Genomic DNA, 27,557 nt, shown 5'->3' with positions numbered 1-27,557 from the left:
TTTAGAATAATCTAACAAACATAATTTCCTCAATTTAGAGCACAGCTTATCAACCAGGTCCATATGTATCTCAGGAGATACTTTAGGCATTTTTAGGGGTACATACACTTGTAAAGAAAAAATCTATTATTAACAATGCAATGTTTTAGCAACTGAAGTCAGATATAAAACAGATTTTACCACATATTCTTTAAATAAGTTATTGTTTGGAAACCTTGATACACAGAGGGTACTAATGATCAGTGTATACCTGTCAAGGGTTGCAGTTCGGGATACAGTAATGATGAGGGGATGGTGGGAAGATCACTAAATGCAGTGGAAGTCACAGCAGATGGACACTGCCAGAAGTGTCTGTTTCAGAAGGAACTTCACCCCGGGGTTTCTCTGCATCGAAGCAGTGTTCAATACTCACAAGTAGTAGGATAGGTAAGTAATTTGCTTTCTTCTTTGCAATCACAGATCTCTTTAAGCAGCTTTTGCTTAAAGAAGAACTATAGGCATTTTGTTTTTTCATTTTGAATAGAGTAAGCGAGGATTATAACCTCTGTCAGTTTTTTTGCCATACAGTATGTGTCTCATTGGGGAGATTTCCCTTCACTTCTTATCCCATAGCCAAAACAGGAAGTGAGAGGAAATGTCTCTAAGGTGAGGGAATCCTGGAGTGTCACCAGGGTCACAAGAACTAGTGTCTACATTCGAAGAGTTCCCCTCTGTTCCTGTTCTGGTGTCAACCCAAAATTTGGCATTTTATTTTACTTTCACTTTCAAGGATAACAGTAAACAGGACAAATAGAGAGAGGGAATCTCAGTGACAGGGGCATTAAACAATAGACAACAATAAAAACCTAACAAGTTCTAGCCCCTCTCCACTCTATTCAAAACTTAAAAAAAAAAAGTTCACCTTTGGTTAATCTTTAAAAGTCACTTTAAGCTGAATTTTGTTACTGCAGTTATTATAAAGCCTGAGAAAATGATCATCAATTACATACTTTATTTGTTTAATCCACAGTTTAATTGCAACACAACCTGTTAGAGATGTTTCAAGGATTGACTGTAAGGATGAACATTCATTTAAATGCATTTTGAAGAACATTCTTACCAGTGTTTGATCTTCGTCCGTTCCAGCCACCTTATCAACGGCACATCCAGCTTTTTTCTGTTTAAAAAAGGTAAAAAGGAGTTTAGAACTATATATATATATATATATATATATATATATATATATATATATACTGCTCCAAAAAATTAAAGGAACACTTTGAAAACACATCAGATCTCAATGGGGAAAAATATCATGCTGGATATCTATTGGATATCTATAGTGATAGGGACTGAGCAATGTCTTAGGAATGTAAGGATGCCCTATCGTTTAATGGAAATGAAAAGTATCAACCTACAGAAGACTGAATTCAAAGACACCCAGAAAATCAAAGTGAAAAAAGGATTCAGCAGGCTAGTCCATTTTGCTGAAATTTCATTGCAGCAACTCAAAATGGTACTCAGTAGTTTGTATGGCCCCCACGTGCTTGTATGCATGCCTGACAATGTCAGGGTATGCTCCTGATGAGACAACAGATGGTGTCCTGGGGTATTTCTTCCCTGATCTGGTTCAGGGCATCACTGAGCTCCTGTACAGTCTGAGATGCAACCTGGCGATGTCGGATGGACCAAAACATGATATCTATTGGAATTGGGTCAAGAGAGCTTGGGGGTCATTCAATTATATCAATTCCTTCATCCTCCAGGAACTGCGTGCATGCTCTCGCCACATGAGGCCAGGCATTGTGCACCAGGAGGAACCAAGGACCCATTGCACCAGTGTAGGGTCTGACAAGGATTTCATCCCGATACCTAATGGCAGTCAGGGTGCCATTGTCTAGCCTGTAGAGGTCTGTGCGTCCCTCCATGGTTATGCCTCCCCAGACCATCACTGACCCACCACCAAAATGGTCATGCTGAACAATGTTACAGGCAGCATAATGTTCTCCATGGCTTCTCCAGAACCTTTCACGTCTGTCACATGTTCACCCTCATGAAGTCTGTTTCTGATTGTTTAGTCAAAGCCATTCACAGTCTGGCAGTGCTCATCCTTTTCCTTCTTGCACAAAGGAGCAGATACCAGTCCTGCTGATGGGTTTTGGACCTTCTACGGCCCTGTCCAGCTCTCCTACAGTAACTGCCTGTCTCCTGGAATCTCCTCCATGCTCTTGAGACTGTGCTGGGACACACAGCAAACCTTCTGGCAATGGCACATATTGATGTGCCATCCTGGAGGAGCTGGACTGCCTGTGCAAACTCTGTAGGGTCCAGGTATCGCCCCATGCTGCCAGTAGTGACACTGACCCTAGCCAAATGCAAAACTAGTGAAAAACAGTCAGAAAAGATGAGTAGGGAAAAAAATGTCAGTGGCCTCCACCTGTAAAACCATTCCTGTTTTGGGGATCGTCTCATTGTTGCTCATCTAGTGCACCTGTTGTTATTTTCATTAACACCAAAGCAGCTGAAATAGATTAACGACCCCCTCTGCTACTTAACTAACCAGATCAATATCCCAGGAGTTTAATTGACTTGATGCTATGCTCGGATTAAAAAGTGTTCTTTTAATTTTTTAAAAGAACTCTCCATATTACCTAATACAAATCTGCCATTTTCTACAGTGTTCATCTCAATGCTTCCTACTGATTTTGTTTCATGTAATATTTTAGCAACATGAAGGCACACATAGCAGCCAATTAGAACTGTTTTACTGATATCAGAATGGACATAATGCTTTCTCAATTGTTAACTTATATCAAAGTGTTTTTAAGATGTTTTGGAATATACAGGTGAAACTCAAAAAATTAGAATATCGTGCAAAAGTTAATTTATTTCAGTAATGCAACTTAAAAGGTGAATCTAATATATGAGATAGACTCATTACATGCAAAGCAAGATAGTTCAAGCTGTGATTTGTCATAATTGTGATGATTATGGCTTACAGCTCATGAAAACCCCAAATCCACAATCTCAGAAAATTAGAATATTGTGAAAAGGTGCAATATTCTCGGCTCAAAGTGTCCCACTCTAATCATCTAATTAAGCCATAACACCTGCAAAGGGTTCCTGAGCCTTTAAATGGTCTCCCAGTCTGGTTCAGTAGGAATCACAATCATGGGAAAGACTGCTGACCTGACAGCTGTGCAAAAAACCATCATTGACACCCTCCATAAGGGCGGAAAGCCTCAAAAGGTAATTGCAAAACAAGTTGGATGTTCCCAAAGTGCTGTATCAAAGCACATTAATAGAATGTTATGTGGAAGGGAAAAGTGTGGAAGAAAAAGGTGCACAAGCAGCAGGGATGACCGCAGCCTGGAGAGGATTGTCAGGAAATGGCCATTCAAACGTGTTGGGGACTTTCACAAGGAGTGGAGCCAGTGTATCAAGAGCCACCACACACAGACGGATCCTGGACATGGGCTTCAAATGTCGTTTTCCTCTTCGCTCCTGAACAACAAACAACGTCAGAAGCGTCTTATTTGGGCTAAATAAAAACAGACCTGGTCTGTTGCTCAGTGGTCCAAAGTCCTCTTTTCTGATGAGAGCAACTTTTGCATCTCATTTGGAAACCAAGGACCCAGAGTATGGAGGAAAAATGGAGAGGCACACACTGCAAGATGCTTCAAGTTCAGTGTGAAGTTTCCACAGTCTGTGTTTGGGGAGCCATGTCATCTGCTGGTGTTGGTCCACTGTGCTTCATTAAGTCCAGGGTCAACGCAGCCGCCTACCAGGAGATTTTGGAGCACTTCATGCTTCCTTCTGCAGACGAGCTTTATGGGGATGCTGACTTCATTTTCCAGCAGGAGTTGGCACCTGCCCACACTGCCAAAAGCACCAAAACCTGGTTCAATGACCGTGGGATCACTGTGCTTGATTGGCCAGCAAACTCGCCTGACCTGAACCCCATAGATAATCTATGGGGCATTGCCAAGAGAAAGATGAGAGACATGAGACCGAACAATGCAGAAGAGCTGAAGGGCGCTATTGAAGCATCCTGGTCTTCCATAACACTTCAGCAGTGCTACAGGCTGATAGCTTCCATGCCACACCGCACTGAGGCAGTAATTGCTGCAAAAGGGGCCCAAACCAAGTACTGAGTGCATATGCATGCTTATACTTTTCAGAGGTCCGATATTGTTCTATGTACAATCCTTGTTTTATTGATTGCATGTAATATTCTATTTTTCTGAGATTGTGGATTTGGGGTTTTCATGAGCTGTAAGCCATATTCATCACAATTATGACAAATTACAGCTTGAACTATCTTGCTTTGCATGTAATAAGTCTATCTCATATATTAGTTTCACCTTTTAAGTTGCATTACTGAAACAAATGAACTTTTACGCGATATTCTAATTTTTCGAGTTTCACCTGTATTACAGCAAGTGTTCAGAATTAAAACATTTGTTCTGCAGTTGTCATTTACCATGGCAGATTTGGAATTGAATACATTTGTGTATAATTGCCAAGCCCTGTGGGTTTATTCAAGAAGACAGTGCAAGTACAGCAGACTGGATACACAAAATGTATCCACATCTATGATATTTCAACTTACTCCCATCAGTTAACAAATAAATGGTGATTGGTTGGCAATCTACAATACTTTGCATCTACATTATGAAAGTTTCTTACCGCTATTTCTGTTACTGCAGCAGCAGCAGCAGCTGCACTCCCAGACTTTAGCTATAAAACAGAAAACAATGAATGTACATTCATATTTTATACAACACAGGCATTATGGCATTCAAAATACTGATTATAAGCTTTCTGTTTTGTTTGCCGGAATTTATAGAGTAAATCATTGTTAAAGTCAACCTAACCTGGCCACAGATGTTCTTGCTAAAATGCAGATATCAACGCATGCCTTTAGGCACCAGTGTCAGTCTTTACATCTATCCTTTTGTCTCTGTGGAACCCTTTGGATCTTGTGCCTAGGCTGTACACGCGGCCTTGACATCACTCTAAATTAAGATTTTATCCTTCATCTCCCAGTACATCTGTGTCATTTGACAGTTTAGCTATAAGGGTAGGACTTAAAGGATAACTGTACTTTCAATGAGAAAAAGGCAAAGAAAAAAAATATTATATCATATTCATCTGCTCCACATATTGCAATTTAATGTTATTAAAAACTGAAAATGTAATTTACTTCTTGTGTGATTTTCTGACTAAGCCACATTTTAGGCTGTAATGGAAATTTAAGTTTTGGTGATATACTTCCCAAGGGCTAAATGCTTCTGAAGGGGTGCAGACACTGCAGCTTTCCTCATTAGACCACTGGAAGTACACCAGGTCATTATAATGAACCAGATTGTGAAACAAACAGCTTTTTCTTCAAAGCAGAAAAAGTTTGTTAAAATCCCGCATTGTACATTATTCACCCAGGAGAATGGGGTTTATTTTTCTCAACAAAAGTGTATGAATGTGCAAAATAAAAAAGAAACACATATTTAACACATCTGTCAAATATATGCACCTTTCTCCATGATTTACATCTTTAATAATGGTGCACTCATTGACGAATACCTGTTGGTCCTTTAGAAATCCAGTGAGAATGTAACTTCCTGTGAACTCTGCTTTTGCTTCACCGAAATGCTGTGTACTACAGAACATTTCCCCTCTATGCTAAGTAGGCAAGGTGAGGGGGAAGTGTCGTCCTGTTCAGCAATGAGCAACCCAAAGTGAAAACACTGCTCTCCATATATACAGTATAGTGTGAAACAATTGTCACCCTGGGACATGTAGTGTAGTAGTACAAGGATCACCAGGTGAAAATAAAAGGAAAAAAGCTTGGGAAATTAATATGATTGCAGTCGTCATATCTAAGGACTGGTAAGCTGAACTTTTTGTTTTTTTGGGTTTAGATACATTTTAACACCAGACGTGGAAGCCCCATATATAGGTTGGGCACAAGGTGCTCCATAGGAACACAGAGGTCGATCTGAAGAATGGCAAAGATCATGAAGATTATCAGTAGACCCTGTGTGGTGCCAGCTCCTAAACACTGATGCTACCTTAAATAGTTAAGATACTTGTTTCTATAAATGTTTTGATTATTCAAAAAAAAAAAAAAATCCCACACACAGTATAAAGCAGTTTTATAAAACCACAGACTGTATGCTGTAGTGAAAAACACATTTTTGCTAACACAATGAACAATTAGATCATTCTGGTTTTGCTTGGTGAACATGCCTCTCATTGGATTGTTGGTTTATGCCAGAGTAGTAGTATTCCCTATTATTTCTATTTTTTAGTACAGTATAGTGATTGAGAACTATCACCATAGTACAGGCATTTTACTAGTGGAAGGAGCACCACATGAAAAAAAAGAAAGTTAAAATTAATGAAGCTACCACATCTAAGGTGAAGCCACAATATATTACATTTTTGGTCTTGAGTTTAGATACATTTTAACACCAGGAGAAGGGCTTAATCTCAGCCAGGAGAGATGTGGAAGACCCCTGTACAGGCTTGGCCAAGAAACACAGAAATTGACCTGAAGACTATCACAGGTTCTCCTCAGCACTGGTGTGACCTTAGATGTTTAAAAGATGTGTTTCTCTAAATATAGCCCTTCTAAACATTATTTAAATAACAATAAAATAAACTGTATTGAGTAGCAAAACACATTTTCTTCCCAACACAATGAACAATTAGATTTTTCTGGGTTTGTCTTGGGAATATGTCAGCTCATTCAGGTTGAATTCTGCTAACTTCATTATTCAATAAATAATTCAGAGCTGTGTTACTCCCTGACATTTACATGTTTGGCCACAGGGAGAGGGTGAAAAAAAGAAACACAGCACCTCTAAGTGTGTACTGTGAAGGTATTTAATAGAAAGATAAGTAGTAACTCACATCTTAGAATTTAAAAACAGGCACAGGGGTAAGATCAGGCTGCCTGATGAAAGATTGCGCCTGGACTCCTCACCGTCCTGCACATGCTCAGAAACGCGTCACATTTTGATGACGTCAGACGCCACATGTGCTGATCCCGGACATCTTGGAGACTCTGCCAGGCTCCACCATCCATGCTGCATATGCACAGCACTATCTGCTGGCAGACACCTTGGATATTCCACCAGGCTTACCATCCATGTTGCACATGCACAGCACCACCTGCTGACGGACTCAATCGATCTCCTCTCTAGATCAGACACACAACAACATTTGGCTACAGACGTCTCACCCTCTTACCCATGAGCCTGTTTTTAAATTCTAAGATGTGAGTTACTACTTATCTTTCTATTAAATACCTTCACAGTACACACTTAGAGGCGCTATGTTTCTTTGTTTCCCTTCTGCAGAGTTATGCTTCGCTCCTTTGCAGCTTGCCCTTAGTACCTACTGGACTACCTTCACCCCTGCCCATTTGGAACTCATCAAACACACATGGACTGCCACACCATGTGCCTGTTATCCCTCTTGTATTCATACGGAGAGGGTGGTCTATGGCATTCAGTGTTTGTGTGTTTTACAATATGCAGGTCACACAGAAAGGATATACACAAAGAGAATAAAAGAACACACATATAATATCTATATAGGTTATGAGAAATAAAACAAGTAAGCCAAAAGGAATTGAGGTGCATTTTTGAATTACAAACAATACTGCTAAAAGGGTTAAACGCAGAGTTTGGTTTTCACAGTTTTATCAATGATTTTTGATATTGGTAATATTTATTTTTGAACGCTAGATGGTGTTGTGTTATATTCTCAATGGGGATTAATGCTGATGAATTTAAATTAGGTTTTAATAGACATTTTATTGGTTTAATATTTACTTATTGTAATATGTGGACTTAAAGGGGAACTCCACCCAAAAGGGGTGGTTCAGCTTTAAGGCCTACTCATCCTGCCCTTTCACATTTGGCAATCTTTTTTGGAAGGGGGGAGGCAGGTACCTGATTTTGACAGGTACCCACTCCCACTTCTGCTCGGATCACCTAAGCGATCTGAGCGGAAGTGCTCCTTCCCCCCTCCCTCACCGCAGTCTTCTGGGACACAGTCAGATTCCAGGAAGACTGGGGGGAGGACTGGCGCATGTGCAGTGGGCAGCTGGAATGAAGCACTGGTGGCCAATCCTTTAAGAAGGCACTTGTATAAGTGATGAAACATTGATGGGGCGGGGCCAGTGACATCATCACCTCAGACCAGAAGTGAAAGAGGAAGTGAGCAGGCACCAGGCTCAGTGGTGCCGCTCATGATCTGCATTGTTTCCTTAAGGGGACAGGCACACTATTTTGCCACAGTACTCGGGAATTGTGTACACATACAAGTGAGTGTATTTTATATTGTTTTTAATAAAAGGAAATTCATACAGAAAGTACTGTGATCCTTTTGTATTTATTTTGAGCTTAGTCTGATCACCTTGTCTGGTGGATACTGTAGCTACTACCTTTTAAAGGGAAAAAGTATCTATTAACATTCGAGGTGGAAAAGAGTGAAAAGAGGATTCTGGTGAGTGTGGTGTGAGCATAGAGGGTGGTACACCTGGAAATATTTATACTTGAAGCATAATGAGTCCTGAAGTTGGATTTTGTGTACTGATCTATTGTATTTTTTATTGAGTTTTAATGTTTGTTTTACATATGCTATTTTTTATTTATTTATTAACATTGGTTGACACAAAAGGTTTAAGCGCATGGGACAATTTTTATTATTGCATATATATGAATTGAACATATATACTTTTTTATATTTATAGTAGCACTGGACTCTATGAATTAACACTTAACAGACAGCTTCCCTAATTCTCTGGGAATTTTGTTGGAAGGATTTCTATGCTGATGTTGCAGGGCTTTAAATATGTTGTGGCCATTGTTGGCAGGTTTGACAATATCTCCATCTGCTATTGAATTCCCTTTTGTGTTTGTTTTTATAAAAAATGCAGCATGGGATTTAGGGACACACAAAATTTTTGGGAAGAAAATGAGATAGAAGAAATACTGCAAGAAAATGAGTCCATGAGTTATGATATTTATGCTGAAAGGGGTATAATATTACTGAGTTTAGATATTTTAAAAAATAACATTTTCTTTTTATATAAAAAAAAATGCAGTTACAGATAGTATACCATATTACCTTACAAAACAGGTCTTTCAGATCTAGTATGCCCCCTGAAATAATATCCTGAAATGAAATACAGCAGTTCACTTAACAATTCACATTCAAATGACAAACATTAATTGAATAAACACAAACAATAGCAAAACTGTTTATACCTACATATATTTCTTTATATACTTTATGGCACGCTTTAGAGACAAACTCCAAATAAATCTATACATCTTTTCCCCTGTCAAAACATTTGTCATATTCTTGACGTTTTGAGATGAAGGCAAACCTAGCAGACCTGGCTTTTCTCAACAGCTTGGGTCACTAACCTTTAACTATTCTGCAGCCACTGTCAAAAATCATTTATGGATTTTATGGAGTGCATAACTGGATGAAACAGGGTTTGTTATGTCTGAATTAAGTTCAGCTTAATTAAATTAGCATGAAGATGTATATTAATGTTCATTAACCTCTGTGAAAAAAAAGTCTCTTCAATAATAATCTTAGGCTGTGTTTAGTATTAGACAAATGCCCAAATGATATCTAAAAGTTTAGATTCTGGTCTCATAGCAATCAATAAATCTAAACAACATAATACAGTCTATTGCTTCTGCCATTTCTATTTTACAGATGATATTTTATATACATACCGTAAGGGCTTTCACCGAGCAATCAGCAGGGATCAATTTGGACTATTGGAGGATATTATTTGTAATTAGTATATATGAGTAATTAAAGTTATGCATAAAGAAATCATGTAAATCTTCACACAATACAGTAAACACAGGCATGCATAGGTAAACACTATTTATTTAATATGATACGAGAAAGCATATTGTTTTTTCATATTGTTGTATTTAATAAATGATACAGTATGTTTTAGATGAGCAGGGCAACCTATTTCTTCTTCCATAGGTTGTGATGTTCTCAAATGTTGATTTATGTTATAGTCACAATTATTTCAATTTAATAATATACCATATTGTTTAAAACAGAAAAGCCCTTATTCATTACCTAATATTAATGTATTTACTGAGCAATGCATTGGAAAATATTATCATATTTAACATAATAAACAAAATAAATAATCTCAATTGTCAATATACAGTTTTGGCCTTACCAATGTGCACACAAGTTCTGCCTTGGTTTTGTCTAATCCAAACATTCCCTAAAACAACAAAAGTAAAAAAAAAAGATAATTATATTTCTTTACAAAAAGTATTATAGTAAGATCTGTACCCTGTCCCCATAGGCTTCAATAGGCTGCCTGCACATACCACTTGGTGGTTCAAGCCGCATAAACACACAGCCCATCCATAGACTACTGATCTTAGCGCACCTGTGAATGAAGATTAAAGCACAAAGAATTTTCTTCCCTGGGGACATAACTTTCTCATTGGCTTTGTACCTCAATCTTTGATTTGTCCCCCTTTCTAAGTGTATGTCACTTACATGACTCTTACTCATTGGTCTCAGCTGTAGCCCTTAATTTCTTGGGACAGGTTCTCTTTATATTAGAAGACAAGCAAGCCAATGGTTTTGATTTAATTATGGAATATAGATGGTTTACTTTGAAAATTAAGCGTTTACTTTGCTTAAGCTGCCCATACACAAGAGGAATTTCATATGATTCCTGCTGAAATGGCCAAAATCAAGCCATAAGTGTCCCTGAAAGCACCACCCAGCTCATCAAAAGTCAATAATAATAAAATTTTAATTGTACATAGCGCCTTTAACCACTTGCCCTCCTGAGGATTTACCCCCCTTAATGACCAGGCCTCTTTTTGCTACTTGGCGCTGCACTAATTCAACTGATAATTGCGCAGTCATGCAATGCTGCACCCAAACGAAATTTACGTCCATTTTTTTTACACAAATAGAGCTTTCTTTCAGTGGTATTTGATCACCTGTGCAATTTTTATTTTTCACGCTATAAACAAAAAAAGACCAAAAATTTTGAAGAAAAACTATTTTTTTACTTTCAGCTATAAAAAATATATAGTAAACTCAAAGTTAGTGATAAATTTAGGCCAAAATGTATTCTGTTCCATGTTTTTGGTAAAAAAAATCCCAATAAGTGTATATTGATTGCTTTGTGTGAAAGTTATAGCGTCTACAAACTATGGTTTTTTTGCTATACAGCGCTGTGCTAGTTTAATGGACAATTGCACGGTCATGCAATACGGTACATAAATGAAATTTATGTCCTTTTTTCAAACAAATAGAGCTTTCTTACAGTGGTATTTGATTGCCTGTGCGTTTTTTTTTTATTTTTTGAGCTATAAAAAAAAGGCTGACAATTTTGAGGAAAAAAAAACAATATTTTGGACTTTTTGCTATACAACATGTCCAGTAAAAAAAATTTAAAAATCAAATTTCATCATAAATTCCAGCCAAAATGCATTCTGCGACATGTCTTTGCTAAAGAAAACCCCAATACGTGTAAATTAATTGGTTTACGTGAAAGTTATAGCGTTTACAAATGGCGGGAAAGATACTGGGATTTTTAATTTTTTTTTATACTAATAATGGTGGCAATCAGCAACTTATGGCGGCGATCAGTGACTTATGGCAGCGATCAGCGACTTATGGCAGGACTGCGGGACTGCGGCGGACATATTGACACTGGGGGGGGGAACTGACTTGGGGTCACTGACATCCCCAGTGACACCAATACAGTGATCAGTGCACAAAAAAAAAAAACCAATGACACTGTACTAATGGCACTGGGGAGGAAGGGTTTAACTTTTTTATTCACTGAAAGGGTTAACTGTGTGAGGGGAGTGTTTTACTAGGGGGCAGGGGTGTGTACTGCACAGGAACACGGTGATCCGGAGAGATAAACTCTTCTTCCAGGATCAGCATGTCAGGAGCTGACAGGGAACTGACAGAAAGCAGAGCTACTGCAGCTGTGCTCTCTGTCATTGATTGCCGCTAATCGCTGGGACACAGCCGGAAATGACCGGCCGTGACCTGGCGACTGACATCCGCGGCCGCGATCGGCGGGGCACGTAGGGCGGTGGTGCGCCTCGCGTGCGCCCCCTACCTGTTTTGAAAAAGTAAGTTTTAAAAGTGGCTGGCCGGCAAGAAGTTAAAGGTAGCACCTTCCAGGTCCTCCCTAACCCCCCCTCCCTAACCTTCTCCTCCTTCGAGGCTCACTGCATCCGGCTCTTCTCACCCACCCCCTTAAGGATCGCAGTGATCTACAGGCCCCCCGGATCCATAGCCCGCTTCCTGGATGACTTCGCCGCCTGGCTTCCCTTCTTCCTCTCCTCTGAGCTACCGACCATCATCCTCGGGGACTTCAACATCCCCATCAACGACAACACCCCAGCTACCTCTCAACTCCTCCACTTAACCACCTCCTTCGCGCTCACACAACACACTCAATCCTCCACCCACATCAATGGGAACACCCTGGACCTCGTCTTCTCCCACCTCTGTACCCTTAACCACTTCACTAACACCCCCTTCCCTCTCTCCGACCACCACCTCCTCACGTTCTCCATCTCCCCTTCCCCTAACTCCCCCCCCCCAGTGCGCCAAACCATCACCAGCCGCAACCTCCGCAACCTGCACCCGGCCCCCCTCCACTCGGCTGCCGACCGCTTGCACGACAGCATCCTTCCACTGTCATGTCCTGACCTAGCCACCACCGCGTACAACGACTCACTATCAGCCACCCTAGACTCTCTGGCACCCCTAACCACACGCAACATCAAACCCAGACCGCTCCAACCATGGCAGAACGACCACACTAAATGCCTCAAACGTCGCAGTCGTGCGCTGGAGAGACTATGGCGCAAAACCAGGTCCCCTCATGCATTCTCCCTCTACAAATCTGCCTTCCTCACCTACACCTCCTCCCTCCACGCCGCCAAGCAGGCCTACTTCGTTGACCTGATCAACACCCTCTCTAACCGCCCTCGCCGACTCTTCTCCACCTTCAACTCCCTGCTCTCTCCCCCCCCTCCTCCACTCAGTACCTCACTTACCGCCCACGAGATTGCCACTCATCTCCATAGCAAGATTGACGCAATCCGCAAGGACATAGTCAACTTGCAGTCTACCTCCCCATCTAGCCTCCCCCCTTCCATCACCCTCTCATCTCTCCCCTCCTCTGACCTTGCAACGGCACTGCCCCCCACCACACCCAAGGCCCTGCCTACCGTAACCCCCCCATCACTGCACTCCTTCAGCCCTACTACCACTGAGGAAGTCACCAGAGTCTTCTCAGAAGCCCGCCTCACTACCTGCCCCCTGGACCCTATCCCCTCTCAACTCCTCCGGTCACCCCCCTCTTCCCTCATCCGCTCCCTTACCCACATCTTCAATCTCTCCCTCGCTACTGGCGTCTTCCCCTCCCCCCTAAAACATGCGCACATCACCCCCATACTCAAAAAGCCCTCCCTGGACTCCACTGACCTCAACAACCTCAGACCAATTTCCCTACTGCCACTCACGTCCAAGCTCCTTGAGCGCTTGGTCTACGATCGCCTAAGCGCCCACCTAACTGACAACAACCTCCTTGACCCACTACAGTCCGGCTTCCGTCCCCTACACTCCACCGAAACTGCCCTCCTCAAAATCACCAATGATCTACTAACCGCCAAAGCCAAAGGCGACTACTCTGTCCTCCTTCTCCTAGACCTCTCTGCGGCCTTTGACACAGTCGACCACCCCCTCCTCCTTAATAAACTACTCTCCCTTGGCATCAGAGACACCGCTCTCTCCTGGTTCTCCTCCTACCTATCCCAACGCTCCTTCAGCGTTTGCTACAACGGCGCCACCTCCTCTTCCCTCCCCCTCTCTGTTGGGGTCCCCCAGGGCTCTGTCCTTGGACCCCTTCTCTTCTCCATCTACACCTCCTCCCTTGGCAAACTCATACACTCCCACGGCTTCAACTACCACCTCTATGCTGATGATACTCAAATCTACCTATCCACCCCTCACCTCACCCCCACATTCTCCGCCCGCATCACTCACCTCCTAAACGACATCTCTGACTGGATGTCGCTCCATTTCCTCAAACTCAACCTCTCCAAAACCGAGCTTCTCGTCTTTCCCCCTTCCCGTGCCCCCCCCCCCATCCTTTCCATCACTACCAACAACACCACCATCAATCCCGCCCCGCAAGCCAAGGTCCTTGGCGTCATTCTGGACTCAAACCTTTCCTTTCAACCTCATATCAAATCTCTCACAAACTCATGCAGGCTCCACCTCCGGAACATCTCCAAGATACGCTCCTTCCTTACCCCAGACACCACTAAACTACTCGTTCACTCCCTGATTATCTCACGCCTTGACTACTGCAACTCCCTCCTCACCGGCCTACCCCAGTGCAAACTCACCCCGCTTCAGACCATCCTGAACTCAGCTGCCAGACTCATCCACCTCACCAGCCGCTCCACCTCTGCCACCCCCCTCTGCCTCTCCCTCCACTGGCTCCCCATTGCCCAACGCATTAAATTCAAACTGCTCACTCTGACCTATAAAGCCATTCACAACACTGCCCCTAACTACCTCACCGACCTGATTCCCAGATACCACCCTACCCGTACCCTTCGCTCTTCACAGGACCTCCTTCTATCTTGCTCCCTGGTCTCCTCCTCCCACGCACGACTGCAAGACTTCTCCAGGTCCTCCCCCATCCTCTGGAACTCACTACCCCAACCCATCAGACTGTCACCTTCCCTCCTCACCTTCAGGCGCTCCCTGAAAACCCACCTCTTCAGGGAAGCCTACCCCACCCTCACCTAACAGCCGCTGCCCTTCCCTCCTCCTTCCACTCCATCCCCCACAGCCATTTCCTCCTGTACCTCTACCCCCTCCCTCCTAGATTGTAAGCTCGAAAGAGTAGGGCCCTCTTACCCCTTGTGTGCTGTTTGATGTTACTGTACTGTTTCATGTATTGTCCCCCCTCTATTGTACAGCGCTGAGCAAACCCTTTGGCGCTATATAAACTCGATAAATAAATAAATAAATAAATAAATTCTCAAAGCACTTTACAAAGAAAATACAGGAAATACACAGTATAAACCAAAGGGGAAAAAAGGACAATTAAGTGAAAGCTTGTTTAAAGAAAAAAAGTTTTTAGATTTGATTTTATAGAAGACGACTCTCTGGAAGGGAATTCCAGAGTTTTGGAGCATAACAGGAGAAGGCTCTGTCTCCCATCGAGTGTAGGTGAGTAAGGGGGGATACACAGAAGACCAGAATGTGAGGAGCGGAGGTTATAAGAGGGGAGTAAGTAGATAAAAGTTCAGAGAAATAATGGGGTGCCAAGCCAAGAAGAGTCTTATAGCTGAGCAAGAGGATCTTAAAGTCTGTGCAAAACCTGAATGGTAGCCAGTGCAAGGACGCCAGGATAGGGGTAATATGGTCACTTGTACCAGACCTAGTCAGGATTCTAGCTGCAGAATTTTGTACATATTGTAGTTGATTATTAGTGGATTTAGGTGCACCAGCGAGTAAAGCATTGCAGTTAGTTGACACTCAATCTAAAATTTAAATGGGACAGGTAAAAAAAAATATCAGCCAGACAGTGTCTGCATCCTACTAGATGCAGTTACTGTTCAGGTATTCAGACAGCTGCAGGTTGTGTGGTTGGTGAATACAATAGCCAGCAGTGTAGATGCCCTGAACCACTATGTTTAGCTTGGATGGGGCAATAGACTAATTTTTCTACTTCAGACTGTGGAACTGAATGAGATACATAAAGCCATGTATGGTTAGACTTGGTAAACTAGGTGAAGCTTTGTTTGCTTTGAATGCTCATTCATTTGCAAAGGAAATAGACAGTGAGGGTTTTTGCCTGCATGTCACTAGATGATTAAAGTCAAACAGCTTACCGTATTCACTAAGCTAAGTCTCCGTTCCGTTAGTAACTAAACAATTAGCTTTTACTATAGCAGAAAGCAATGTTACAAGAAATCAACTAAGTCACTCCTTAAAAACACCTGGCCACCTTCTCTTATTCTTAGGACCATGGCACTATAGAGATCCTGGCCTATTCATAAATGACTTACTCCATTCACTGCTTCCCTGCAGGTCCGATGAGCAAGCTGTCTTTGGCAAGAGGTATTTTGCAGTGTATTTTCTCATTTTAGGGGGGACAGCATTTACACTTAAAGACATATTTATAAAGCAGTGAAGATGAAAATTAAACAATAGTTCACTGCAGGTGAATAATCCTAGTGAAATAGTTTTAATATGCAGTAAACTATTCACCACCAGTGAAAGTTCGATGAATGTCACCTTTGCCACCTTACAAAAATGCAACTAAATGTGCTGATGTATTGTATAGAATTGTTGGTTATTTCATTTTGTATTAGTGTTATACATGTTGGTGCATCCTTTGTATCAGGGGGAGTGACATTTTAATGCAGAACACAGCTATGGGAGGGTTAAAATGTTTGTTTGTTATTTAACCATTTCAATACCGTGCAATTTTACACCTTCCTGCCCAGGCCATTTTTCAGGTTTCAGCGCTCTCACACTTTGAATGACAATTGCGCGGTCATACAACACTGTACCCAAACTAAAATTTTATCATTTTCTTCACACAACTAGAGCTTTCTTTTGGTGGTATTTAATCACCGCTGGGGTTTTTATTTTTTGCTAAATTAACAAAAAAAGACCAAAACTTTTGAAAAAAAAACACATTTTTCTTTGTTTCTGTTATAAAAGTTTACAAATAAATAATTGTTCCTCATAAATTTAGGCCGAGATGTATTCTGCTACATGTCTTTGGTGAAAATAACCCAAATTAGGATGTATTTTTTAGTTTGTAGGAAAGTTATAGAGTTCACAAACTATGGTATAGATCTGAAAATTGATCAATCCTGAAGTACTGACAGCCAATCTAATATCTTGAGGTCCAAGAATGTCAGAACAGTACAGATATCCCCCAAATGACCCCTTTTTGCAGAGTAGACAGTCCGACGTACTTCATAAGAGGCATGGCGAGCTTTTTGAAGTTGTATTTTTATGTCATTTTTTTTTTCGGAAAATGAAAAAATTAAAAAAATTATTTTCACTATTTTTTTTTTACATACTGTCACCAGTGCAGTACAGCGTCATCATATAACTGGCATGGCGGTTAACAGAGACACTGACTGGTGACAGTATGAAAAAAAAAAATATATATATTTTTTTTTAATTTTTTATTACATTTTTTTTTTTTTTTTTTTTAAGATTTTTTTTTCATATTTTACTATGACCAAAGTAGTACAATGTTACCATAGTAACACTGTACTACTTTGATGAAGTGATCAGTATTTTTTTTTTTTTTTTACACAATTTGCTTATAGCAAAGAATTACTTTGCTATAAGCAAGCATTTACCTGAATGAAATCGATTCATTCAGCTTTTTTTTTTTTGTGCTTAGCTGTGATTTGGTCACAGCTAATCACATGACATGTGCATGTGATTAGCTGTGGCCATTCACAGCTAGGCACTAGTATACAATGGATGGCATCATGAATGAAGCCATCCATTGTATACAACTGTCATGTGACCTGCTGTGATTGGTCACAGCAGGTCACATGGTACCAGCAACGGGAGCCGGTACTCGGATCTGTCATCGGCCGTGTCCGAGGTGCACGGCTCGTGACAGATCGCGCTGCTGCGCCGCTCTGCATTACCGCAAACGGTGCATGTGCGGGAGCACGCCAAATGGCGTGCACCCGGAATGAAGAGGCACATCTGAAGCCGCCAAACGGCCATTGGCCGGGTGGCTAATGGTTAATGTAGGATTTGTAACATTGTTTGATTTGATGTAACATGGCTGTTGGTGGTTTGGATATCAGAGAAAGGGGATTGACACTGCTGATCACTTCTAACTGCTATGTAGAGAGATCCATCCTACAGGGATTGAGAGAGTTAATATGTTTGTTTAAGATTCAATTGAAGGTTTGCAATATTGTCTCTTCTTGTGGAACACAGCTTAAGGTGGTCCAAATGTGTGAGAAAGTACATTTACACTGCTAGTTACCACTGATTGCTGTGTATAGGGATCCATCTGTATGGGGATCCATCCCTGTCCTAGATACATCTAGGACAGGGTATATATTGTATATATAGTAGGTTTTCCAGCATTTGGACATCCCCCTTGATGAAGTCAGAATAGACGAAACATGTGGGGGCAGAGCCTGATGCTAGGAGTAAGAACCGTGTCCTGTCATTTTTGCTGTTTCTTTGATCTGAAGGATTGGTGTGGCTGGCAGTCAGCGGCTTCTCTGTATATCTTTTCCATCACATATATATGCTTGATTTTAAGTTTATGCATAAACAGTGTTTGTGAGTACCTTGATTACTTGTGTCAAAAAAGTGAGAATGTTTACAATAATACACTATGGAGCCCTGATTTTTTTTATTCTTTTTTTGCTGGCTAAAAAATCTAACCACTGAATGGGGAAAGGACAGCAATGGAGGTGAAACCTAAAAGCAAACTGCACCTCTTTGGAAGATCTTTGGAATTAATACAAGCTATGTTTACCTAATCTTGTATTGAGATAGGCATGCACTTTTGGGAAGTGCATTTTTCCATATTAGTGGTGGTGTTCACCTTGAATCAAAGATTTTCCACACGTGGAAGAATAAATAATATTGGTGATAGGATTTTTTTTTTCATTACACCATTTGATTGCTTTATTTGAATTATTTAGTTTAAATTAATTCTGGTTTAAAATATTTTACTGTATGGTTTGAAGGGCTTTGTTTGATCAAAATATGTATTGAATGGTTTATTGTGCCTAAATTTTCACACTAAAGAATATTTACTGAATCAGTACTGTAATTATTATTTTGTTACTGTATATCACTTAGGGGGGGTTATATTTATTTATAGCGACTGGTTATTAATAGAAGAATAAGTTATTTGGTTCACATTTTTTGCAACATAATTTTCTCATGTATTATATCCATCAGTGAGAAAGGGTTTATACATCCATTCCAATTTAGTTTGTTTTATTTTTTTAGAAATGTCCCTGAAGAATAAGTAACTCTTACTTTATAGACCAATGGGATTACGTGATATATAGTCATATAGCTCATTTCAGATAATTACAACTGGATCAGGGAAAGATGAATTGCCTTGCCATGTGCTTTACAGGGTTATCTTTTTTGTAATAACAAATATCTGCTGCGATCACTCGTTTGACCACAATGGCCTGATTCACTGAGGCTGATTCACTAAAGGAATTGAGAATGTTCACACTATAAGTTTTATGACCATTCACTTCAATGACCTAATTATAAGAAATAAATTCCCTGTTCATTTATTTTGTCTGCACATGACTGAGCAATTGAAGTGACTATTCAACAATTGATTGGGTGAACATTCTCAAATCAGCCTCATATATCTCTGGTCTACTGATATGAACAAACAGAAATGAACTGAGTGAAGAAGCAAACTTACCAGAATCTGGTGAACAAGTACAACTATGTCGGTTCCTTTATCTCCAATCTTATTTATAAGAGATTGCTATAAACAAAATGTAACAGGTTTATGTATGCATGCATACATCACTTCATTCCTCTGTATAAGGTGTAAATTTACAGACTACAAATGACTTACAAAGAAGAGAAAAGTTAACATTTCCGAAAAATTATCTTATATTTTAAAAAATAGATAAAAACATTTTTTGCGTCGTTGTTGTGTGTTCAGTGCTCATTTAAATTTCGAGCTTTGGCTTTTTTTTTCTTTATGAGTTTAGAAAGTGACCACAATGTCTACACTATCACAGTAACAGGTTCAAAACCTTTCTTTACAGCATTAATAGCTTTGATGGTTGATGATCATGGACGCGCACACTTTTTAGAAACCTTTATTTTTGTCATGTGGACATTTAGTAACTATGAAAGCTAGTGAACTTTGATATATATGTATTTGAGAGCAAAATAGTTTCTATCATATATATACTATAAATTATACTGTATATATATATATTGCTGGGAACTCTGACCTCCAATCCAGTCCTTACATATGCACACAATACATGAGGTATACCATTTGCTCCCATATGTAGACTATACTCTATGATACTTGTTCTGCAGCACCTCAGGTGATTTATTTAAATCAATTCAAAATCCACAAACTTCACATATGATACATCCATGCAATCTGTACAACAGTTTTGAACTGGTCATGGTCCTTCCTCGCGTAAAGTACGTGTAGAAATTGAAACAGATCATCTCCATCTTAAAGTTGTTACATAGGCTCAAGGTTTTTACCTTTGTGCATTCTATGCATGAAGGTAAAAGCCTTCTGTGTGTAGCACCCCCGGCCCCCCAATCCTTACCTGAGCCCCCTCCAGTCCAGCGATGTTCTCGACAGCCTCTGTTGTCTGGAGACTCTTCCTCCTCATTGAATGAGATAGTCAATTGGCTCCCTCTGCTGTCAATCACAGCCAATGAAGAGAGAGTGGGTGGCAGAGCAAAACCGTGGCTCTATGTGTCTTATGGATGCATAGAGCAGCAGCTCGGGGACGAGCACACATAGGTGCACCCAGGGTGAGTGGCTTTTCCTGGGGGCACTGCTTGAGAAGAAGGAGTCAGGAAGTGCAGAGGGGACCCAAAAAGAAGAGGCTGAATCAGGGCTGAATTGTGCAAAATCACTGCACAGACCAGGAAAGTATAGACATGTTTGGTATTTTAGAAAAAAACATGCTTTTAAATGTTAAATGCAACATGTAACACCTGCGCACACATCCTTCCATTATATTTTAAAAGGAAATGATCTGTTTCAGTACTATACATGCTTTACCTGAGCAAAGACTGCGATAGTTCAAGAGATTTATCACATATAAAGTTTGTGGATTTTGCACATTTTTCAATAAATCACATTTCTGAAATAGTCCAGTGATTGGACGATACGTGTCAAAGGATTTGGACTGTAAGGCCGATGATGTCACCAAGCTAATTGTGTGCTGCTGGAGAACAGTAAGAGTGGTGAGCTGCACACTGCTGTACCGAGAGGTGGAGGAATCAGTGCTGATGCCTCTTTCTGTTATGTTCTTGTACATTATGCTCCTGTGAGTGTTTTTAACCTTCTACTTTCTTCAAAATAAAAAAAACCAATGGAGAGCAATATGTCAGATTCTTCTGTTTTATGCGTGCTGCACTTGGCTCATATCAATGTCTGAACTTTGGATGGCTCCGATGGATCACTGAAAAGACTGTATTGGTTTCCTTACTTTCCCTTAAAGAGATACAAGTACTTTTGCCCTCTTTTAGGGTACATGCACACTTAAGCTCCCTTGGACACCGAGCTCTCCTGGCTGCTGAAAAACATACAAATGTATGTAAATGCGGTACCGTGTCTAACTGCGTTTAACACATGTTTAGCTGTGTTTGTTAATTTCATTGGCCAAACTGCTTGCCTTTGAAATGAATAAATGCCCAAGCGCTAAACACAGATAGTGTTTAGGAGTGTTTATACACATTTACACACTTTTTTGCTGCATTTTGTGTGTTTTGACAAAAAATGTTCCTCTTCTATTCCTTCTTCTGTGTCCAGGAGAGGGATGTTTAACTGCCCCTAAATGCTGCTGCTGCTAAACTCTGATAAAAGCCTATGTGTTCACGAGCACATAAGGTTTTGTTGAGTTGAGTTTAGAGACTTTGGCAAAAAAATATCAAAAGCTCCTAAACTCACAAATAGCAGCAGCAGTGTGTATGAGGCCTTACATTTTGAGGTCTGGATTGAAGGTCAGCAGCCTGTTTAATATTGGTGGTGATTGCACTAATGGAGCATGCAGGATGAGTGAGGAGGTTTGCTTTTATCACCAGACAATCACTTATGCTCTTATGTATTATGATTATAATATTTGATATTTGATTTAAATGTGTTTTATCCATTGAATTGTACATTGCAGTACGTTAACATTTACTATTAAATATTATTTTCAATTCATGGTAACAGGTAATAAATATAAACAGAATATATATATATATATATATATATATATATACATACAGTGTATATATAGCATATACACAGTACATAGATAGATATACAGATATACATACATACATACACGTACCACTCTGTTTGCATATTTTTTATATTTTCCCTCTGTGTACCCATGGCGATAATCAGAAGTTATTTAATTTCTGTCATTTATCATTCTCTTATCTCTATCAATATCTTACCAATATTTATAAAAAAATTTTTTGCCATTGTTTGTATTTATAAATGCAAACAGCAAAACACAGTGACCAACTGACAATCAGTGATTGTGTTTGTTTACTCTGAATGTTGTAATTCAGTGAAAGTCAAAATGTGATTGGTTAGCATATTTACTGCTCTTTGTGCATCTTCATTGCTCATTGAACTGGTTTACTGGGGTTGATTTTTCTCATGGAGCAGAAAATGCTCACGTTTGAATACTAAATCATGAGGAGAAGCATTTGAAAATTAAAATAAGATTTTTTGCCTTGTACATGATTGGATGATTCTTTACAGCTTTATTGAATAAAGACTGCTGAAATCATTTGGTTTTCTGCCATTTATCATATTTTAATGTGGCTCATGAGCTGGAAACACATTGCATACGCTATATTGAAATGAGATTTAAAAAATATAGATTGATGTAGAGAGACTTACAAAAGTTTCCTCTTCACCAAGATATCTATCAATTTGGCAGCCGAGACAGTTCTGCAAAGAGAGTATAAAGTACATAATTAGAGATAATAACAATAATAATAATAATAATAATATACTTAAAGGAAGATGGTGGATGAGGGAATTTCATTCATTTTTGTGATTTGTTTTTTTTTTTTTTTTCCATGTCTATAAGCTATACCATTAAAGTGGTTCTAAAGGTAGAAGGTTTTTTTTACCTTAATGCATTTTCTGTATTAAGGTAAAAAAAATGTGTTCAGCTCCTTCTTCCAGCCTCAATTATACTTACCTGAGCCTGATCTTGATCCAGCTCTGTACCTGAGAGCAGCGGCTCCCTCCACTCTCTCCCTCCCTTCTGTCCATGGAGTCAGTAGCCATTGAGCAGAGAGCAGAGGTGAGGCTGAGTCACTTTGTGCGCATCAATGGACACACAGAGTGCAGCTCAGGATCAAGCCTGCATGAGTGCCCCCACAGCAAGCGGCTTGCTATGGGGGCGCTCAGAAGGGGGGAGCACTGTCAGGGGACCCCAGAAGAGGAGGATGGGAATGCTCTGTTCAAACCCTTTGCACGGAGCAGGTAAGAATATATGTTTATAATGTAAAACAATTTCCCTATACAATTAGTTTAAAGCCTAAGGGTATTCAAACTCAAAAAGAAAATTCACCACAAGGGACATAACTTACAGTCAGTAGCATGTGTCCCATGTGCGGATTCCTTTTCTGGTGAAAACCTCCTCCATCCTACACATCACCAACTCTACCTTTGTAATCTTTCAGAGGGGTCTATGCTCCTTTACTGAATAGACTTTAGTAAATATTACCTATGTTCATGTTGGCCATAAAAAGAGAAAAAATATATTCTTGAACAGCTAATCAATGCTTTGTTGTAAAGGCTCAATGCTTCTTATCTTCATGCATTTTATGCATGAAGGTAAAAAACCTTCTCTGTGCAGCAGCTCCCCCAGCACCCCCTAATACTCACCTAAGCTCTCTCTCGATCCAGCGATGTACACTGGAGTCTCAGCAATCCCTGGACTCCCTCTCCTCATTGGCTGAGACAGCAGTGGGAGCTATTGGCTCCCTCTGCTGTCAATAGCAACCAGTGAGCCAATGAGAAGAGAGGGGGTGGGGCCAAGCAGCAGCTCCGTGTGTGAATGGACACATGGAGCAGCGAGTGCCCCCATAGCAAGCTGCTTGCTGTGGGGGGCACCCAACAGGAGGGAGGGGCTAGGGGCTCCCCCTGGGGGACCCGAGAAGAGGAGGATGTGGGCTGCTCTGTGCAAAACCACTGCAGAGAGCAGGTAAGTATGATGTGTTATTAAAAAAATTAAGCCTCTAATGTCATTTTAAAGTCTTAAAATTAGTATCCCATACCAACGTTATAACGAACTGTTTTGATGTAGCTCTTATTTTTTCATCGTCTATTTTTTCCTGAAAAAAAAAAACACAAGTCAGACTTACCTAAAGAAAAGTGGATGCATCTATTGTCATTAATCATATAATATATAGCACATGGTTTGTATAAAATTAATTTTATACAGTTATTTTAACTGCCCTATTAAAAATAAAATCACTTAAAGCAATCTCAAAAAATCACTAACACTTTAATGAAAGCCTTTAGGCAGATGACAGCTGGTTTCTGTGCATGTGTCTGCCTGGATGTTCTAAGGCCATTGGCCTAAACCTTCATGGCAAACAAAAATTTTCCTCTATTCAGGAAGTAATGAGGCTCTTCTTCAGCTGACCCCTTGCTATGTTGTCCTCTTCCACCCCTTCCCAGTTATTATTTTGGCAAAAGCCCCAATACTGAAGGGTGAATCATTTCCCACACTTTGCAATCATTTTAACTTTCTGGTCCTCCCAGCTCTATAGCCTATGCCCTACAGAAGTATTTCATCCAGTCACACTGTATTGTTCACCGGAGTTAAGAGACCTTCAGCTTAGTTCAGCCCTTCTCTGGGACATGCTGTTTCCTGGAAACCCTATCTCTACTCCACCATCCTTTTTCTTTTGTCTTTATAGGTCTCAATTTGTTACATATACCTCACAAATATTGTTATCTTTGACAGGATATATCCAATGCTCACTTGATCATTGTACATATCTCTCCCATTCTGGTAGTTTGGGCAGACAGCCTTTATACACATTTATACACATTTGTATTTGTGTTCTTTACAGTATTGTTATATACCTTTGTTGAATCCTCTTTTCAACTAATTAAGAATTTGAAAAAGAGATTTAAAAAAAAAAAAGAGGGTTATTTACTAAAACTGGAGAGTATAAAATCTGGTGCAGCTCTGCATAGAAACCAATCAGCTTCCAGGTTTTATCGCCAAAGCTTAATTGAACAAACTGACGTTAGAAACTGATTGGCTACCATGTACAGCTCCACCAGATTCTGAATGCTTCAGTTTTAGTAAATCTACCCTAAAGTGTCCTAGACAACAAAATGCTTTCAGAAAACTTAATCAGATCTGTTGGCAGTAATTAAATTGTCCATTTATGAACCCAATATATGTCACAATAACGACTATCACTTATCTCCACTGTGCATCAGTTTATGTGGCTGTGATGAGGAGTGGAGATGTTGTTCTCTGTCCCATTGCAGCGGAAAGAGAGTAATCACCTCCCTCCCTGCTTCTCCACCTCAGAGGTGGCAATAGCAGGGAAAGAGAAGAGAGAAACAGTCATGATGTGATGAAGAAGCAGATAAATGTCACCATGTGGAAATTTTATTTCATTTCATATTAGTTTGTTAACCTAATCATTTTGTTTTGTCATATTCATTATGTTAGAATGATTCATTTTCAGAATTTGTTTCTTATATTCAGAATTTTTTCAATATTTTCAATTGATTTGAAATTTGAATTTCAAAATTTTAATTTTGGAAGACAGCTATATTCATTCTATTATATTCTAATCTATTCTGTTCTTTTATTTTTTATTCTATTCTTTTTTTCTCTATTCTTTTATATTCTATTATACTCTAATCTGTTATGTTCTACTATATTCTTTTCTATTCTATTGTTTTATTTTTTATTCTATTCTGTTTTATGCTATTCTATGCTGTTCTATTCTACTCTATTATTTTCTGTTCTATTCTATAAAGTAGATATCATCATTTTATTTCACTTTTATACCTTACTGTATTGCAATGTTTCCATGTTTCATTTTGAACTCAAATTAATTTTAAAATTTAAAATTTTGAATTCATATTTGAATTTGGATGACTCTTTTGTTATATTTTTATTTAGATTCATTGAAATTCTTCACTATTGTGATGCATCCAAATTTTCGAATAACAAAAAATTATTATGAATTTCAATTTGTAACTAAACGAATCGCACATGTCTAGTCACCCTCCTCATTCAGGTTATATAAATAGATCTATGTGTGTACATATGATGGGGGAGTCTTTTTGACCCTTGAAATGTGGTGTTTTTTTTCTGCTATGAACCAGATTTATCAGTAAAAGCTTTGGCTGTTTGTTTGGTGCTGTCATTAGCCGATATATACAGTATGTTTTTTTTTGCTGTCTGTGTCCCTGCTAAAAAGTTCTACCTTCCCTGTTTGTCCTGATGACCATTTTCGCAGGATTTAAGGTGATGGAAAATGCAAAATGTTACAGCCATCACCAGGACAAGAGTTCTCTGGACAAGAGAGGAAATCTTGCAATGAGGGGACACCTGTTTCTGTAACAACTGTCTAAGAAGAAAATTTCCCCATATTATGCAGATTTCCTCTCTCTTCCTGTTGCATCTCCAGGATGGAAATTAAAGAGAAATCTCCCTATTGGTACATCGACAGCAAAAAAGAAGAGATAAAACAAAGCATAATAGGTAAACACAGAGATTTTGAAACATTGTATGCTTATTTCTATCTATCCATCCAGTTGTAACCGACCCTTGGCGATTGCATGGACTGTCACTCGTAAGCAACTTTTTCCATGAATTCTCTTAGCAATTATTTTTACAAGGTAGGTTGCCAGGTCTTTCCCCAACCCCCACCATGCAGGAGATCCCGCATGGCCAGGGATGAAACTAGGACAATTTTAGACAGGAGCCAATTAACCTACCGGCATGTCTTTGGAGTGTGGGAGGAAACCCACGCAAGCACAGGGAGAACATGCAAACTCCATGCAGAAGGCACCATGGTCAGGAATTGAACCCATGACCCATCTACTGCACTGCAGATGTGCTAACCACTAAGCCACTGTGCCTCCTGCATGCTTATTGAGATATATCTTTATTTCTTTATCTTTTTTTAAAATGATTTAGTTTACTGTCTTGCAGTTAATAGGATAATCTCAAGTGAGCTGAAGACAGTGAAAATTATAATTTAGAATTAGTAACATTCATGTTACCAAGGATAACATCTCCTTAACTTACATTTAAGCTTCACTTGTCATTCTCATCCAGCTCTTTCCACTGTTTTACAAAAACCTCTTCATGGGAAAAATAATCACAATTTGTATACCTAGTAGTAGTTAGCTGGAGGTGAATATGACTTACTATGACTTACTACTACTAGGTATGCCATGACCTGGAGAAATAAGATGCTCCACAGGCATTATATTTGCCTTGTGGCCCTTTAGAAACAGTACTCCCAAAATAGGTTTATTTTATAACACGTTGTTGTAGTCACAAATAAAATTTACCTCACTGGCTGCACAGGACATGTCGACAAAATCTTGATAAAATTTTCCAAATTCCTGAAAATGAACAACATATCTTAGTGATGAATATATCACACTATTAACAAAGAAATGTATTGTAATATTACAGGATAATGATAGTTTGTTTGGCAAAAGGAACTTATGAACTGAATGGAGTTGATTT

General features: G+C 39.7%; 1 protein-coding gene across 2 annotated transcripts in view; it reads right to left on the bottom strand.

Annotated features, from left to right (window-relative positions):
• LOC149467538 (uncharacterized) overlaps positions 1-27,557 on the bottom strand; it is a 40,193-nt gene that overhangs the window by 11,350 nt on the left and 1,286 nt on the right. For both annotated transcript variants that reach the window (XM_089671500.1, XM_089671499.1), the window contains exons 3-11: positions 27,377-27,430; positions 24,094-24,150; positions 22,703-22,753; positions 19,514-19,579; positions 10,214-10,261; positions 9,744-9,785; positions 9,121-9,168; positions 4,669-4,719; positions 1,100-1,156 (exon numbers count right to left, since the gene is read on the bottom strand). In XM_089671500.1, the coding sequence (XP_089527626.1) occupies positions 1,100-1,156; positions 4,669-4,719; positions 9,121-9,168; positions 9,744-9,785; positions 10,214-10,261; positions 19,514-19,579; positions 22,703-22,753; positions 24,094-24,150; positions 27,377-27,430 (474 nt within the window). The remainder of the gene's footprint in view (positions 1-1,099; positions 1,157-4,668; positions 4,720-9,120; positions 9,169-9,743; positions 9,786-10,213; positions 10,262-19,513; positions 19,580-22,702; positions 22,754-24,093; positions 24,151-27,376; positions 27,431-27,557) is intronic.

The sequence above is a fragment of the Staurois parvus genome, unplaced genomic scaffold (genome assembly GCF_062004578.1).
Source record: "Staurois parvus isolate SC_StPar_1 unplaced genomic scaffold, SC_StPar_1.0 ptg000106l, whole genome shotgun sequence".
In the NCBI taxonomy this organism is placed as follows: domain Eukaryota; kingdom Metazoa; phylum Chordata; class Amphibia; order Anura; family Ranidae; genus Staurois; species Staurois parvus.
Note: the sequence above shows the minus strand (reverse complement) of the source record. Positions and strands in the feature narration are given on the sequence as shown.